At 41.6% G+C, this 19,080-nt stretch overlaps 1 protein-coding gene across 1 annotated transcript; it reads left to right on the top strand.

Annotated features, from left to right (window-relative positions):
• The first annotated feature begins 7,800 nt into the window (after positions 1 to 7,800).
• LOC118938436 (uncharacterized) lies at positions 7,801 to 18,611 on the top strand. Its single transcript, XM_036942391.2, has 2 exons — positions 7,801 to 8,862; positions 14,469 to 18,611. The coding sequence occupies exons 1-2, from the start codon at positions 8,517 to 8,519 to the stop codon at positions 15,371 to 15,373; spliced, it is 1,251 nt and encodes a 416-aa protein (XP_036798286.2). The 5' UTR covers positions 7,801 to 8,516; the 3' UTR covers positions 15,374 to 18,611.
• Positions 18,612 to 19,080: the final 469 nt, after the last annotated feature.

Here is a 19,080-nt window from a genome sequence, read left to right as displayed (position 1 = left end):
TGGACTGTCTGACTTTGGTTTACCTATTGCCTTGCAGTGTCTGGCAGCACTGTGTTCCTGTTAGAGCCACCAGCACAAGCACCAGACGATGCTGATCCAGTGAGTACTCCATCAAAGGCATACTGTAGGCCTGGCATGTCTTGTCTACTAGCTTCAATATGAATCTGATTAAATGTGATAGGGTGAAGGCCCCAGTTCAGCAGCAACAGCACATGATGGAGACGATGATGAGGAGGAGACCATCTCTCTGGATTCCAGAAGGCATGAGGTATCATGTTAAGACTGTGAAAGTACTATTTACTCTACAATGGTGAGGAGTCCTCATCAAAATCAAAAAATCTAATTTCTTTTACAGGACCCAGATGCTATACAGTGGGAAAACCAGCCTGGCAACATAGTGCGTATTAATAAAAGGACACCACATCCTGCCAAATTCCAGCTGCGCTAATTGTATTGTGTTCACAGAGCTCACAAGCTATCAGAAAGTTGTATGGCAACCACCTCCGGTGCCAAATAGAACTGGCAGACATAGACATTCAGTACAAGAAGAAAAAGATGGAAAATCTTGCACTGGAGTTCGAAATAAAAAAGAGGACAATTAGGAAACTGGACCTTGAAATAAAAAAACTTGAGAGGGAGGTGAGATATGCCTTCAATGTACACTGTATGCTAACTGTAACACAAATGTATTAATCATTATTTTTCTTTCCTCCCCCAGCTCCAAGAAGATGACACAGCTCAAAATAAAAATTAGGTATATTCTCGTAAAGTCAAGTGAGCCATGACATATGAGCTCTTATTGTGAGCACACAGGACGGTGGCATCTTTCTAAGGTTTTTTTTATTTTCCCAGCAATCAGTACAACCAAGTCATCGTTATAAGGCATCGCCCTCTTTTGCCCACCCCCCCCAGCACCAGGTGTGGCCACTAGCCTATATGAAGGCCCAAAATTGTGTGTTCCTTTCTGCTCTGACAATGGCATGCCCATTCGTGCGAGATGTGGTGGATGAAGAAGCACTTGTGCTGAGGAGAGCCTTCAGGTGAGAAAGGGTCTTCAGGGACCGGTTGGACCCACTGGCCTTCCCTGATGACCATCTATATGAAAGATACAGGTTTTCTGCAGATGGCATCAGGTATCTATGCAGACTACTGGGTCCCAGGATTAAGCACCGCACTGCACGGAGCCATGCACTGAGTGTGGAGCAAATGGTTTGTGTGGCCTTGCGCTTTTTTGCTAGTGGAGCCTTCCTGTACTCAGTGGGGGATGCAGAACAGCTGAACAAGGCCACAATTTGCCGCACAATAAGGAGTGTGTGTCTGGCTATCAAAGCATTAGCAGATGTCTTCATCTCCTTCCCTGGCCACAGAAGACTCTGTGACATCAAAGAGGAGTTCTATAGGATTGCAGGTAAGAGGATCTACAAATTACAGGACAACTGTTAACACATAGTAGGATACTCATTACTTTGTGTGACAGGTTTCCCCAATGTCATTGGTGCAGTGGACTGCACACACATAAGGATAAAAGCCCCCTCAGGTGCCCATGAGGCCGATTTTGTGAATAGGAAATCCTTTCACAGCATTAATGTTCAGGTGAACATAACTTTTTGATATTGTCCATTGACGAACACTCTGCATTGCCAGTGATGTGCATTGATTGGTGTAATATTCCTCATCTTATGATTTCAGATGGTCTGCAATGCTGACTGTGTGATCAGCAATGTTGTGGCAAAATGGCCTGGCTCAGTCCATGACTCCAGAATCTTTCGGGCCTCTGAAATCTATCAGTGCCTATCACAAGGTAAGCCACACAACCCCTATTTATAACCATCATGGCTGTGTCAAGAATATCACTGTGTTTATGAGGTAGTAATGATGAGATTTTGTGTTGACAGGTGAATTCTCTGGTGTGTTGCTGGTATGGCTGCCAGCCTTTTCTCCTGACACCTTTCACAGACCCCCAGGAAGCACAGCAGGCCTACAACCATGCCCATGCCAGGACCAGGGCCAGAGTTGAAATGACCTTTGGCCTCCTGAAGGCACGCTTTCACTGCCTTCACAAATTAAGGGTCAGCCCTGTTAGGGCATGTGATATTACTGTGGCTTGTGCTGTCCTCCACAATGTGGCCTGCCTGAGGAAGGAGAGGGCCCCCAGAGTGCCACCAGCCATGGACTGGGACAATCCGGCAATCTTCCCTGATGACGACAGTGGTCGGCTGCTGAGGGACCAATATGTGTTGAATTATTTTAGTTAGTATGTGTGCTTTCAATTTTGGTTAAATATGTCCTGCGGTGGCAGAGGAATTTGGGTTTTTTTGGGTTCGTTTTTTGACGAATTTGGCCTCTTATGATGTTTGTGCGGTATACTGTGTGTAATACAAGGCTGCAGGGAGGCTACTGCATCCATTCATTTGTCTGTTCAGTTGATGTGTATGGATTTGTCCTGCATTTATTTTAGTGTGCAGACATGCAGGGTGTGTTATACACATTCAAAGGTCTGTATATGTATCATTTTGTATAATATGCTTAGATTCTGTGCTTTCCATCTTGTAGAGTCACTGTGACTTCAGTTTTGAAAGGAGCTGATGGTTTACCTGCTTTGTTTTGTCCTTATTCAATAAAGGAACATAATGTTACACATTGTGTTTTTATATTCATATGGAATGTGTATTTGTTTATATGACAGAGTACTAGGGCCACACTGAAGAAAAAGGATAAAGTCATAAATTTATGAGGCTGGTTCTTTCTGCAGAAAAGCTACATATTGTTTTTACAGTTTTGATACTTATGACAATGTGATACTTAATATTCTGGCACATCAGCATGTCTTTGTTTATGAAACCATACTGAAGTACAATTTCACGAAATGCCCCACATCTGTCATTTTAACAACTGTCCTCCTTTAAAACAACTGGTTACAATATTATGACTTGTGTTTTTTTCCCCTCTGTGGCCCTAATATTCTAGCATTTTATATATAGCCTTATAGTCTATGGGAAACTGTAAATTATCTAATGATAGCAACATCATCTAAAAATCATTTTTTATCCAAAATCATTGAAATTAATGATCACAAACGTTTAAATAACAGTGGGTCTAGTTATATGTGATAACAATGTATAGTGAGCAGTGAAATAACTATTGGTTTCCATTTGTGGTGACTGCTGACTGACATTAGGGATGAGATTAAATAGATCCTGGAATTTAGCCTGGTCTGGAGCAGGCTAGCTCCACAGAATAAATCTCCATGGTAATTTATACCATAACATATCCTCCTGCCCCCTATCCATCTTTAGTGCAATCGGATTACGGATCAATTGAGCCAGGATCACCAAGATATCCTGGCTTAATCCCTTATCCTAGTTTTGTGCAACAGGCCCCAGGTCACAGTTGTAAATTAGAACTTGTTCTCAACTGGCCACCTGGTTAAATAAAGGTGAAATAAAAATAACATTGTTGTTGAAATCAAATCAAGCTTTCTTTATACAGCACATTTCAGGCATGAATGCAACACAATGGCTTTACAGGAAAAAACAATGAAAATAAACATATTTAGTACACAACAAACAGAAGACTAACAATTGAAAGACTAATGAACATTAATGAAATTCCATTGATTCAAATATTAATCGGATGCAATATCCAACCCAAAATATAAGCTTGTTTTTTAGGAGGGGTTCTGAAAGACACTATGAACGTGTCCACTGAAAATGGACTTGTAACAACAACTGGGACCTAAAAGACACCCACCATGAGACCCACTAAATCTGCCCAAGAAGAGGGAAACAGAAGAAAAACCCACAACAAACTTAGTTTGTTTTCAATATATCAACAAATGAACTGGGTTGGTTGAAAAGTGATACTAAACGTACATACCAGCACTATTTTGACAGTGGAAGATATGAGTTTATACTGTTTTTCATACTAAGATGTTTTGCTTTTGCATATATTTATTCATTGGTTTAGCAAGAGTCTGTTGATTGGTTGGTCATTGGGTTCATTTGTTTTGCAATATGTTCAAATCAAGCTTTATTTATACAGTACATTTCAGACATGATGCAACACAATGGCTTCACAGGAAAAAATAAGGAGAAATATTTAGTACACAAACATAAGCGGATAAAAAACAGAAAAATAACCACTGAAAGACTAATGAGCATTGAAAGGAAAGGCCATTGATTAAAATATTAATAGGATGCAACATCCCACCCAAAATAAGCTGTTTTTTAGGAGAGGCTCTAAAAGACACCCACCATGAGACCCACTAAATCTGCCCAAGATGCAAACAAAAGAAAAACCCACACCAAACTTAAAGACAGGAAGAAAACCAAAAAGGTATTGACTCTCCACATCTATCAAGACAATTGGAGCACTGGGCCAGACACTCTTAAATAGAACCTGGACCAGCTCAGGTGAAACACCTTCCCACTAACGAGATGGACAAGCCAGCACAGGTGTAACACATACTGTCTAACGAGGTGACACCAATCAGTGTGTCCTACCTGCTAACGAGCTAGACATGCGAAAGTCCAACCTCAAAACATAAATGGAAAAACCAAAGCCTGTAAAACCTTCCCCCTTAAGACAACACATATATCCTATATTTTTGTTGGACAAGTTTGCTCACCACCAACAGAAAACAACTTCCATTTCACTGTCACGCACTGGCCTTAGTTATCTTTGTTTTCTTTATTATTTTGGTTAGGCCAGGGTGTGACATGGGTGAAATATAGTTTGTCTCATCTAGGGTGTTTGTACTGTCTTGGGGTTTTTGTAGATTTATGGGGTTGTGTTCATTCTAGGTGTTTATGTAAGTCTATGGTTGCCTAGATTGGTTCTCAATCAGAGGCAGGTGTGTATCGTTGTCTCTGATTGGGAACCATATTTAGGCAGCCATGTTCTTTGGGTATTTTGTGGGTGATTGTTTCCTGTGTCTGTGCCACATGGGACTGTTTCGTTGCCAGTTCACGTTGTATATGTGTTATGTTCAGTTTTTCACATTTAAAAACTGTTACGGAGTCTAGTTGATAGGTAATCGACTAGCCGGACTGTTCCCCGGATTCCAGGTGTAGGGATTTGTACAATGCACAAACAAGGCTATTGAACCTGACATAGGTGTCTGTCTTTATTCCTTTATCCAACAAATCATACTGAAACATGGTATCAGAAGTGGCACGGAAAACACACGTTTGTTATTTTTGTAGCTAAGTACAGTATAGGCGCAATTACGTTCCATATGCGAACACACGCCGTTTCCTACTCACAACACTGATCAACTCGTTGTTAGCTGGCTAGCTAGTATCACTACCTACTTCGATGACTGAAGGCAAAGAAATCTCATATTCCATTGCTATGGCAGCGAACATTCCGCCACCAAATCCCATGGTTCTCACAGGGGACTGGAACACTAATTGGGACAACTTCAGGGATGAATTCGAGGACTATGCGCTGGCGACCGGTCTACATGAGAAACCTAACGAGGTACAAGCTGCAACTCTGAGGAGTTGAATGGGCAGCGAATGCAGGCATGTCTACCGGCACAATCTCACCCTCACAGCACGGGTGAGCAGTAACTGCCATCGAAATGTGCCGCACTGCTGAAGTCACTGACATGAGAATGAGAGCAATGGAAATCGAAACCCCACGCCCCGACGTTGATACTGTTCACGCTGTTGCTAGGCAGACATTCAGACTAAACCAATCGAGGCAGAGCAATTCACCACGAACGGTGAACACAGAGAGCCCCGTAGCATGTAAATACTGTGGGAATACACACACACGTGGCAAAGAGCACTGCCCTGCCTATGGAAAACCATGCAGAGCTTGTGGAACTAATAATCATTTTGCAAAGTGTGTCTCAAAAGCAAAAGAAGGGTGAGTGAGGGCAAGATTCACTGTGTTGATGATGTCACTCAATGTTCAGAGCTGAAAAGTGAAAGTGACATTTACATGCATGAATCCATTGGAGCTGTACACTCGAGGGAAGAAATGGTTTGTGACACTACGATTACACAAGCAACAACAATGTCAACTGGATTCTGGTGCTACATGCAACATAATGAGCTACAAAGACAAAATCAATCTGGCACCTGACACATCTATTGCCCAGAGATACTAGACTAAAGCTGTACTCAGGAGAGCTAATGAGCTCTATGGGCACCTTTGAGACCGAATGTGTTATTCGGGGACGCAAACACAAGCTGGAGTTTGAGATTGTAAAAACCAGTCAACATCCTCTCCTCTCAGGCTCTACATGCGAACGCCTGGGACTGGTGCAGTTCACTGTACCAAATGACCTGCACATTGTGGATCATGTCCAGCATGGACCCCTGTCCAAAGAACAACTACTCAGCAGATATGACGATGTATTCAACATGCCCGTTGAATCTGTGCCTGGGGAGGTACACTTTGAAGTGGATGAGAGCATCACTACAGTCCAATGTGCTCCTCGCAATGTGCCCATTGCAATGAAAGTGGCTGTGAAGGCCCAGCTGGACAAGTATGAGGCCGATGGCCACATGACATCTGTGACTGAAACAACTGACTGGATCAGCAACATGGTCATAGTGAAAAAAAAACAGAGAAGCTGAGGGTCTGCATCGACCCAAAGCATCTGAACCAAGTACTGAAACGATCCCACTACATCATGCCGACACTAGAGGATGTCCTCTATAAGGTTCCCAAGGCCAGGATTTTCACCTTGGTGGATGCCCGAGATGCATTCCTTCAATGCAAGCTGGATGAAGAAAGCAGCTTCATGACTACCTTCTGGCGCCTGAGATATACCAACGTAAGCAGCACGAGTTACTGGCTGGGCTCAAGGGCATTGAATCCATCGCCGATGATGTCCTGATCGTAGGCTGTGGTGACACAGATGAAGAAGCAGAACGCGACCACGATGTGAAGCTCCTGGCACTGATGGAGCGCTGCCGATCAGTTAAGCTTCGCCTTGGCCTGAAGAAGCTGCAGTTCAAGGTGAAAGACGTCCACTTCCATGGCCACATTCTCTCGTCAAAAGGCCTGAAGCCGGACCCAGACAAGGTCAGAGCGGTCCTCGACATGCTAAACCAGTCTGATGCAAAAGAAGTACAGCATCTCATCGGCTTTGCAAACTATCTTGCAAAGTTCATGCCACACCTATCAGCAGTCTGTGAGCCTCTGCGCCGGTTGCTGGACAAAGACACACCATGGCACTGGCTACCCAAGCACAAGGCCGCAGTGCAGGAGATGAAATCTCTGGCTTCATCCATGCCAGTGTTGCGCTACTACGACGTCATGAAGCCTAACACAATCCAGAGCGACTCCAGCCAATAAATGTTGTTCCACTTCATGATTGTTTGTGACCCACTTGTTGTTGATTCTTCACAAAAAAATACATTTTTATATCTTTATGTTTGAAGCCTGAAATGTGGCAAAAGGTCGCAAAGTTCAAGGGGGCCAAATACTTTCACAAGGCACTGTACATATTCTCATTCACCCCTTTAGATTTGTGTGTATTAGGTAGTTGTTGGGGAATTGTTAGATTACTTGTTAGATATTACTGCACTGTCAGAACTTATATTACTGCACTGTAACATCTGCTAAACATGTGTACGTGACCAATAACATTTGATTTTATTCGATTTTCCAGTTAACTACCAACTTGAAAGAGGGCACTTTAGCATACAACCCACATGGAAAACTGAGATTCGGCAAATAACATTTAAAGAGAGGCTTATTTGACACCAAACCAACAACAGTACATACTAAAACATAAATTGCTAATGTATGATTTAATAAGATTTGATTTTTGATTAGATTTTCCAGTTAGCTACCAACTTGAAAGAGGGAACTTTAGCATACAACCCACATGGAAAACTGAGATTCGGCAAATAACATATTATAACGACCCTGGGTTTATAAGCGCGGAAATCGACTCCAGCGTGTATGCTTTTGCTGCACAGTCTATAGCGCGCCCGACCACGGGCTCAAAGGTCGAGGGTTCGAGACCTGCTCCCTGCCTGTTTCATTAAAATATAAAGTGAGGCTTACTTGACACCAAACCAACAACAGTAGTTACTAAAACATAAATGTACGATGTTAAAGGTGGATTTTATGATGTAATGTCAACTTTATACATTTCTATCCCCGGGACCAAAAACTCATGCTTCCTACATTGAACTTGTCTGAACATTTTCAATATACGTTTTACTCAACTGCGTTACCCACTCCAGTTAGCAGATTGCGGTCTGCGACTTTAAGGCAATGCTGCTGTTGTGACGTATATTCTAGTGGACGGAACGCTTCTTTCAACCGCAGCAACAGTTTGTCCGCCACCTCGGTAGCTTGCTCGACAAAATAGCCGAACCAATAAAGCTCTTTAGACGCTTTAGTGTATATTAGCCACTGTGTTTTAAGCCCATTTCTACCCTCTAGTTAGTTATCCGATTTAATTTCATATTTATTGTGTTGTTGTTATTAGTCAGCTAGCGGGCTGGTTAAGTTAGCATTAGCCTAGCTAGCTAACATCTCCGACCATGAGGTCACTTAGCTACTCTCCTGATAAAAAGGTGAAAGAGGAGGAGGAAGAGAAGGATGTTACAATACAAAAACAAGTAGAGGGTGAGGCCGTTACCGTGAAAGAAGAGAAAGACGTTTCAGTGAAAGAAGAGGAAGACGTGTTCAGAGTAAAAGAAGAGGAAGACTTGTTCAGAGTAAAAGAAGAGGAGGATGCAGTTGTTGAAGTGAAAGAGGGGGAGATGATTGTCACATCGAAAAAGGAGGGGGAAGAAGAGGAGGAAACGGGATATCTGGGCCCGGTTTCCCAAAGGCATCTTAAGGCATCCAATGGTTCTAACGATGAACGTTCCCTGATTAACACTAGTAAGTACTGTCTTAAAAACAGAGGCACAAACTCTGCAGTTGTTGAACTGATGTTTGGTGTTAAAGGGGAAATCTGCAATTGCTACATCCATATTGTAACTTTTTAATTATTTATTTATAGCCATTGATTCTTGAAGAATATAACACATGAGCTTAGTTCAACTGTTGTACGCCATCAGAACCCCAAATAAGCTTTTTTTTACTCCAATGTTTAGAAACAATGTAAACCAACACTGTATAGCCTCAACATGGTTAAAGCTATAATGTTGATATCATGGATGTTAAGTTGTTGCATCCATAGGTCTGTCTATGAATTTGAGAGTAGTTACATTTCTCCATTTCTCTTATTAGCAAAACAGTGGTGGCATTACAGCTTTGTTATTGTTTCAACTGCAAGTTGGTTGAATGATTTATGTGGCTTTTTTAAAGGGACAACCTAGGTTTTAAACAGAAACAAAATGGCTGCCCAGAGACTTGGTTTGGTAAACAGCTGAGGGATGGGGGCTGGAGAAATGTAACCACTCTCGTGCCGAGTGGATTTCATTAAGACTTTGTTTACTTGCTGTTTGAGTTGAAGAAGAAAAAATACTTTGAGAAATTCCAGAACTCATTAGTGGTGCAGTGTTAAGACAATCAGAAATACTATCAGACATCCCCAAATGGGCACATTTATAGGCCTACATTTGTGTGCAGGTCAGGTAGATTAATCCTCCTTCTATATGTGTAATCAGGTGTGCATCCTTACTCAACATTGACAGGGGTGTTTCAAATGAAAGACAATGAATAAATTGATAAAACTGACGCATCTTGTGGGGTCAGGTCATGGGCCGTTTCATTTAGTATCCCTCCTTCAGGGAACAGTAGTTATTGTCAACGTTAAGCTTGTCATATGATGAACTTAAATACTGGATCTTGCTGTCGGACAATTTTTTGGACAGTCAAATGACAAACATCACAACATGCAACAACAACCGAAGTACTTCATTACTCTGGTAAAGACAGTTATGCCGTGCTCCACTTTGGATCCAACATCCCTAACAAATTGGTGTTTATAATGTGTTATTGTCCGCTTGATTTACAGTAGGTTCTCGTTAGTCTGTTTGTCTCGTTAGTCGTTAGTCTGATACTTTGCTCATAATGTGTAGAGAACTGTTCCTTGATGGATAGGCTATTGTTTAACACACAGAGCTATTTTCCTTTTTTCAGGACATTTAGAATGACAACACATTACAGAGTAGCCTAGTGGGATTATTCACAAAATTATCTGGTGATCAGGTTATGAAATGTCATGACAAAGACATTTTAGTTTCCATGTTTCACCTGAAATACTAAATTATTTATAGTCCTCGGTCTATGTTGTTGTTAGGTGAATTTATGGGTCCTACAATAGGTCTATGTTATTGTTAGGTGAAGTTATGGGCCAATTTGACATACACTTACTGTATAACCTCATTGTCAGTCTGATGTTAAAGCCAGAGCATTTTACTGGTTGAAGTGTTTTTTAAGTATAAAGCAGTTGATTTGCGACAGTAACACAAACAGAAGATTCAAGCGATCCTTACAATTATAATCTAAAAGTACTGTGAAGTGCAGTCATAAGCAACCTGTAAATATAGGTTATTTTTGCTGTCAGCCCATGAGAACCCCTCTGAGTTTACCCCCACGGTGGTGAATTAGTGAATAGACATAGAGCTTAATGTGAGTTTCATTGAGTAGCACTCCTGATCTTGCGCTGATAGTGAGCTGTAATATTCAGAATAGATTGTTAAAAACTAAAATCTTTGCTCACCATTTTTGCTCCAGGCAGATATACTACAACCATAACTAGCGGTTTCCTCATCCGTATGTAGGATTTTCTGCAACCAGATTGTGTGAGCATCGCCCTCGTGCCGCAATTTCAGCAAACCGAAAGTCGTCTGGCACACTGTTTAGGATTTTAACAACTTTAACTTATTTCTAGCCTACAATCATCGATGTTACTACTAATGTGAAAACAAGACAAAGTGTGATTGTTGCTCACTTGACTGTCTTAATTGTCAAATCATTTAACAGATGTCAATTGTTGTACAACATCATGGGTATGCTCTGGGCGTCACCTTTTACCTCACGCTCATCCTGTGGCGTTCTGCATTGGCATCGAAACGTGTCTGAATCCTGCCTTTGGAAAGCCACCAAAAATTCTGATATTTCCATCCCCTACTACAACATTTTCTGTCAAGATAGAACTGCCAAAGGGGGAGGAGTTGTAATCTTCTGCAGAGATGGCCTGAAAAGTTCTGTCATACTTTCCAGATCCATGACCAAACAATTCGAGCTTCTAATTTTAAAAATGAATCTCCCCAGAAATGAGTCTCTCACTGTTGCCGCCTCTTATAGACCCCCCCCCCGCCCCCCAGCTCCCAGCTGTGCCCTGGAGACCAACTTGCCCTCCAAATACACCTCTGCTGTTTTCAGTCAGAATCTCAGCGATCACTGCCTCATTGCCTGAATCTGTTATGGGTTTGCAGTCGAACGACCACCCCTCATCACTGTCAAACGCTCCAAAAAACACTTCTGCGAGCAGGCCTTTCTAATCTACCTGGCCCGGGTATCCTGGAAGGATACTGACCTCATCCCATTTGTAGAGGATGTCTGGTTGTTATTTAAAAGTAATTTCCTCACCATCTTAAATAAGCATGTCCCTTTCAAAAAATGTAGAACTAAGAACAGATATAGCCCTTGGTTCACTCCAGACCTGACTGCCCTCGACCAGCACAAAAACATCCTGTGACGTACTGCACTAATATCAAATAGTCCCCGCAATATGCCATTTTTCTGTGAAGTCAGGAACCATTAAACACAGTCAGTTAGGAAAGCAAAGGCTAGCTTTTTCATACAGAAATTTGCATCCTGTAGCTCTATCTCCAAAAAGTTTTGGGACACTGTAAAGTCCATGGAGAAGAAGAGCACCTCCTCCCAGCTGCTCGCTGCACTGAGGCTAGGAAACACTGTCACCACCGATTAAATCCACGATATTCGAGAATTTCAAGAAGCATTTCTCTACGGCTGGCCAGGCTTTCCTCCTGGCTACCCCAACCCCAAATCCAGATAGCTGATGTTCTGAAAGAGCTGCAAAACCTGGACCCGTACAAATCAGCTGGGCTAGAAAATCGGGACCCTCTCTTTCTAAAATTATCAGCCGCCATTGTTGCCACCCCTATTACTAGACGGTTCAACCTCTCTTTTGTATCGTCCGAGATTCCTTAAGATTGGAAAGCTTCCGCGGTCATCCCCCTCTTCAAAGGGGGTGACACACTAGACCCAAACTGTTACAGACCTATATCCATCCTGTCCTGCCTTTCTAAAGTCTTCGAAAGCCAAGTTATTAAACAAGATCACTGATCATTTCAAATCCAACCGTACCTTCTCCGAGCTGGTCATGGGTGCACCTCAGCCATGCTCAAGGTACTAAATGTTATCATATTCGCCATCGATAAAAGACAGTACTGTGCAGCCGTCTTCATCAACCTGGCAGTCTCTATGGGGGTACCACAGGGTTCAATTCTCGGGCCGACTCTTTTCTCTGTGTATATATATATATTTTTTTATTTATTTATTTTACCTTTATTTAACTAGGCAAGTCAGTTAACACATTTTTATTTTCAATGACGGCCTAGGAACAGTGGGTTAACTGCCTGTTCAGGGGCAAAACGACAGATTTGTACCTTGTCAGCTCGGGTTTGAACTTGCAACCTTCCGGTTACTAGTCCAACGCTCTAACCACTAGGCTACCCTGCCGCCCCAGCGATCTCGCTCTTGCTGCGGGTGATTCCTTGATCCACCTCTACGCAGACTACATCATTCTGAAAACATCTGGCCCTTCTTTGGACACTGTGTTAAATTAACAAACATCAAAACGAGCTTCAATGGCATACAACACTCCTTCGGTGGCCTCCAACTGCTCTTAAACGCTAGTAAAACTAAATGCATGTTCTTCAACCGATCGCTGCCCGCACCCGCCCTCCCGACTAGCATCACTACTCTGGACGGTTCTGAAATAGAATATGTGGACAACTACAAATACCTAGGTGTCTGGTTAGACTGTTAACTCTCCTTCCAGACTCATATTAAGCATCTCCAATCCCAAATTAAATCTAGAATCGGCTTCCTGTTTCGTAACAAAGCCTCCTTCACTTACGCTGCCTAACACCCTCGTAAAACTGACTGTCCTACCGATCCATGACTTCGGCGATGTCATTTACAAAATAGCCTCCAACACTCTACTTAGCAAACTGGATGCAGTCTATCACAGTGCCATCCGTTTTGTCACCAATGCCCCATATACCACCCACCACTGCGACCTGTATGCTCTTGTCGCCTGGCCCCCGCGACATATTCGTTGCCAAACCCATTGTCTCTAGGTCATCTAAAAGTCTTTAATAGGCTGGCTTAACTCGGCTCACTGGTCACCATAGCAACACCCACCCATGGCACGCGCTCCAGCAGGTATATCTCATTGGTCATCCCCAAAGCCAACACCTCGTTTAGCCGCCTTTCCTTCCAGTTATCTGCTGCCAATGACTGGAACGAATTGCAAAAATCGCTGAAGTTGGAGACATTTATCTCTCATACTAACTTTAAGCATTGGGTATCTGAGCAGCTTACCGATCGCTGCAGCTGTACACAGCCCATCTGTAAACAGCCCATCCAACTGCCTACCTCATCCCCATGTTTTATTTACTTTTTTTTGCTCTTTTGCACACCCGTATTTCTACTTGCACATCATCATCTGCATATCCATCACTCCAGTGTACTTTGCTACTATGGCCTATTTATTGCCTTACCTCCTTACTCCATTTGCACACACTGTATAAACACTTTCTATTGTGTTATTGACTGTACGTTTGTTTATCCCACGTGTAATGAGAACTTGTTCTCGACTGGCCTACCTGGTTAAATAAAGGTGAAATACAAAATACAATCTTAACTTTATTAGCAAAACCCAAATGTATACTGTCATTAACTCGGTTCTTCAACAAATACATACAATTCTTAATACTATAGCAAACATTATATTAAACAGAACATTCAACCTAGCATTACAATTATAATCCAAACTAGTGTAAAATGTACTCATAAGCAACCTGGAAATGGAGGTTAGTCCCCTGGGTTTTCCCCCATTCACATTCAGAATACATTGTGAAAAACGAAAATCTTTGCTCACCATTTTTACTCCAGAGAGATATACTACATCCATAACTATCGGTTTTCTCATTAGCAGGGAGGAGTTTCTGCAACCAAATTGTTTGTGCATCGCCCTTGCACCGCAATTTTATTAAACACAGAAAGGGGTCTATATTGGAAACCAAAAGTCGTCTGGCACACTGCTTAGAGTTTCAACAAAATGAATAACTAGTCTACAATCATCAATGTTACTACTAATGTGAAAACAAGGCAAATATGACTATTCTTGCTCATTTAAAGAGGATTGTCAAATAATTTTTACATTCGTTACAGACATCAATTGTTTTACAACATCATTGGCTACTTTGTTGGCCTCGACTTTCTTTTACAGTGGTTTTCCGCTGTTGTGGGCCTTTAATCATCTGACTTTGTTGTTCACACAGGAGAGAATGGGGACTATTGTGGATCCTCTGGGGATCCTCAACAACCTCATGATGCTGAAGAGGCAGAGAAGAGTCTCTCCAGATCAAAACACATCAAGAAACACCTGCAGAGATCCACAGGGAAGAGAACTCACTTCTGCTCTGACTGTGGGAAGAGATTCACCTCATCAGGCATTAAAATTCATCAGAGAACACACACAGGAGAGAAACCTTATAGCTGTGGTCAATGTGGGAGGAGTTTTACAACATCTAGCTCTCTGACAGTACACCAGAGAACACACACAGGAGAGAAACCTTATAGCTGTGGTCAATGTGGGAAGAGTTTTGGTCAATCTGGAGAGCTGACAGTGCACCAGAGAACACACACAGGAGAGAAACCTTATAGCTGTGATCAATGTGGGAGCAGTTTTCCTTCATCTAGCTATCTGACAGTACACCAGAGAACACACACAGGAGAGAAACGTTATAGCTGTGATCAATGTGGGAAGAGATTTACTTTCTCTGGCACTCTGACTCAACACCAGAGAACACACACAGGAGAGAAACCTTATAGCTGTGATCAATGTGGGAGGAGTTTTACTACATCGAGCTCTCTGACAGTACACCAGAGAAAACACACAGGAGAGAAACCTTATAGCTGTGGTCAATGTGGGAGGAGTTTTACTACATCTAGCTATCTGACAGTACACCAGAGAAAACACACAGGAGAGAAACCTTATAGCTGTGGTCAATGTGGGAGGAGTTTTACTACATCTAGCTATCTGACAGTACACCAGAGAAAACACACAGGAGAGAAACCTTATAGCTGTGGTTTATGTGGGAGGAGTTTTACTACATCTGGCCATCTGACAGTACACCAGAGAAGACACACAGGAGAAAAATCTCATAGCTGTGACCAGAGATAATCTGTTAAAAGATCTCTGATCAAATATTAGAAAATACATACATGAAGGAGTTGTTTCATGTTTTCAATGAATTAATGTCACAATGTAGAATGTTTTAACATTGTAGTAGGAGTATTTTAATGATGTCACAATGTAGAAGCCTAAACGTTTCCCCCCCTTTATGATTTGATTTCATAATGATATGGATATTAGCCTCACGGGAAAATGGAAGAGTACTATTTATGTGATTTAATAAAAATTGACACAAAAAAAAGAGTTCAAATCAAATGTATTTATATAGCCCTTCTTACATCAGTTGATATCTCAAAGTGCTGTACAGAAACCCAGCCTAAAACCCCAAACAGCAAGCAATACAGGTGTAGAAGCATGGTGGCTAGGAAAAACTCCCTAGAAAGGCCAAAACCTAGGAAAAAACCTAGAGAGGAACCAGGCTATGAGGGGTGGCCAGTCTTCTGGCTGTGCCGGGTGGAGATTAAAACAGAACGTGGCCAAGATGTTCAAATGTTTATAAATGACCAGCATGGTCAAATAATAATAATCACAGTAGTTGTCGAGGGTGCGTCAGGTCAGCACATCAGGAGTAAATGTCAGTTGGCTTTTCATAGCCGACCATTAAGAGTATCTCTACCGCTCCTGCTGTCTCTAGAGAGTTGAAAACAGCAGGTCTGGGACAGGTAGCACGCCCGGTAAACAGGTCAGTAAAGACTTAAAGGTTGAGACTGAGTCTCTCACATGGATAGGCAGACCATTCCATTAAAATGGAGATCTATAGGAGAAAGCCCTGCCTCCAGCTGTTTGCTTAGAAATTCTAGGGACAATTAGGAGTTGTGTTACACTTATCACGTTGGTGACCCACTTGAATCAAAATGCAACACTTCAAAATGTGGCCAACTGTTTTCGACAAATTGTCCTCTAACCAGTGATGTACACATTACTTCCAGATTCCGTGTGGTTTTTGAGCTGTTAATTTTAACAGGATGTGCAACCTCATCTCTCTCCTCTCGCACAAATGAGTTTAGCATGATATCGATGAGTGATGACAAATAAGTGTTGCATTCCCTTGTTTAGCAACCCCTAAATTGAAATGCATCACTCCAAAATGTAGCTGACTGTCTTCTGCAGGTTGTCCTCTAACCAGTGAGGTAAAATATATCTCCCATTTCCATTTGTTTTTTTTGTTGTGTCAGTTTGAAATTACAACCTAATTTCCCCCCTAATCGATATCAGTGATTTATTGCTACTTGTCAAAACAACAGCATTTTTGGTGCTTGTGCATTTTAAAAGCTGCTTGTTTAAACAAATACAAGTAATATGATTATTGTAGCAGATGTTTGTGTACATAGAACATTTTATGTTTAGGTTTTCAATTTATCCCAAACTGTTTCTGCATATTGGTTATTGATTTGGACACATTAAAACTGTGTTTTGACATTGGGCTATCCCACGTAAGACTATGCAACCAAATATTTCATATTTACATTTCATGTAACATTTAGTATTCATAATTATTTATACGACCAACTGACAATTTTTGGTACAATTATATTGACATTGTTTCCCTGCTTTTAGAATATCAGGGTTCATTCTCAGATGTGTCAACCCAAATGTACTAGAGCATGACATTGGGGACTGGGCCCCGATCCAACATCATACCTATCTAGTGAACCCTGAAAAAAGAGAGAAACCCCGCTCTGCAGTGAGGTGGAAAGTTACTACGGATATTGCAGGAGTTTCCTCTTGAAATCAGACATGTCCGTGGTAAGGACAACTTGGTTGCTGATTTTCTCAAGGATGGGCAGTCAAAAAGATGTGTGTTTTGCGTTTAGCCAGTGTGTTACCATGGATCACAATTTATTTTGACCACATGTTTTTCCGTATTGGAGAGGAGTTTTGTTTGGGCTCGTTCCAAGGGGATTGATATTGTAGTTGATTATAATGTGAAATTGAAATTGTTTTCTGTTAGTGGTCAGCAAACTTGTCCAACAAAATTATAAGATATATTTGTTGTCTTAAGGGGGAAGGTTTTACAGGCTTTGGTTTTTTCACTTATGTTTTGAGGTTGGACTTGGCCTTATAGCTTGTTAGCATGTAGGGAGAACCGATTGGTGTCAGTATGTGTTACACCTGTGCTGTCTTGTCCATCTCGTTAGTGGGAAGGTGTTTCACCTGAGCTGGTCCAGGTTCTATTTAAGAGTGTCTGGCCCAGTGCTCCAGTCATCTTGATAGATGTGGAGAGTCAACACATTTAGTTGCTCCACTTTTTTGGTTTGCTTCCTGTCTTTAAGTTTGGTGTGGGTTTTTCTTTTGTTTGCCTCTTCTTGGGCAGATTTAGTGGGTCTCATGGTGGGTGTCTTTTAGAGCCTCTCCTAAAAAAACAGCTTATATTTGGGTGGGATGTTGCATCCTATTCATATTTTAATCAATGGCATTTCCTTTCAATGCTCATTAGTCTTTCAGTGGTTATTCTTGTTTTTTATCCGCTTATGTTTTTTTCCTGTGAAGCCATTGTGTTGCATCATGTCTGAAATGTACTGTATAAGTAAAACTTGATTTGAACATATTGCAAAATAAATGAATCCAATGACTGACCAATCAACAGACTCTTGCTAAACCAATAAACAAATATGTGCAAAAGCAACACATTTCTTGGTCCATCTTAGTATGAAAAACAGTATAAATTCATATCTTCCTCTGTCAAAATAGTGCTGGTATGTATGTTTAGTATCACTTTTCAACCAACCCAGTTCATTTGTTGATATATTGAAAACAAACTAAGTTTGTTGTGGGTTTTTCTTTTGTTTCCCTCTTCTTGGGCAGATTTAGTGGGTCTCATGGTGGTTGTCTTTTAGGTCCCAGTTGTTGTTACTAGTCAACTTCCAGTGGACACCCCCATAGTGTCATTCAGAACCCCTCCTAAAAACCCACCTGTTTAGTTGTGGTTGTTGTCAATGATTCTTGGTTAGTTCCCTCTTCTGTTTAAGTGACGTTTCTGGTTTTCTTGCTGGGAAACGTAACAACAATGTAGTAAAACAAGCTTATATTTTGGGTTGTAGCATCCAGTTCTTGTTCATCAAAGGCATTTCCTTGAAATGTTAATTCGTCTTTCAGTTGTTATTCTTCTGTTTGCTGTGTATGTTTTTATTTGTATTTTTTCTGTGAAGTGCATTGCGTTGCATCCATGTCTGAAATGTGCTGGTTTGGTTTGAACATATTGCAAAATAAATGACCAACCAATCAACAGACTCTTGCTCCATCATAGTATGAAAAACAGTATAAATTCAGTGCATTTGTTGAAGATGAAAAAATGTTGAAATCAACAATATGTCAAAGGATTCAACTACTGAAAACTGAAACAAACAAATGGATCAACGAGATCAATCTCACTTTTCACGCCTGTTGAAGGCGTGGTGGAGTGGTAAACTCCACCCCCGGCTCTACCAGGGGTTTGAGGTGGTCTCCCACAGCTCTGCTTATGTCATGTTCTGTGGCCTTGCCATTCTATTTCTTGACTGCCCCTGCAACACAGAAAGAAACACATTTAGTCATATTATTTAAAACTCTCAAGGTAATGGATATGGAGCATCTATGGCCTCAGTTACACCTGACACCTAAATGTGACTTCTGTCATCCGATCACTCTAAGCTGCATTAGGTTCAGATCTACCAGGATGGGCCCTTGACATAGTCTGGACGCAGTCAGGCCAAACA

The sequence above is a fragment of the Oncorhynchus mykiss genome, chromosome 13 (assembly GCF_057628025.1).
Source record: "Oncorhynchus mykiss isolate SJ-2025 chromosome 13, ASM5762802v1, whole genome shotgun sequence".
Classification (NCBI taxonomy): domain Eukaryota; kingdom Metazoa; phylum Chordata; class Actinopteri; order Salmoniformes; family Salmonidae; genus Oncorhynchus; species Oncorhynchus mykiss.
The sequence above is the reverse complement of the archived record's forward strand: the minus strand, read 5'-3'. Positions and strand labels throughout refer to the sequence as shown.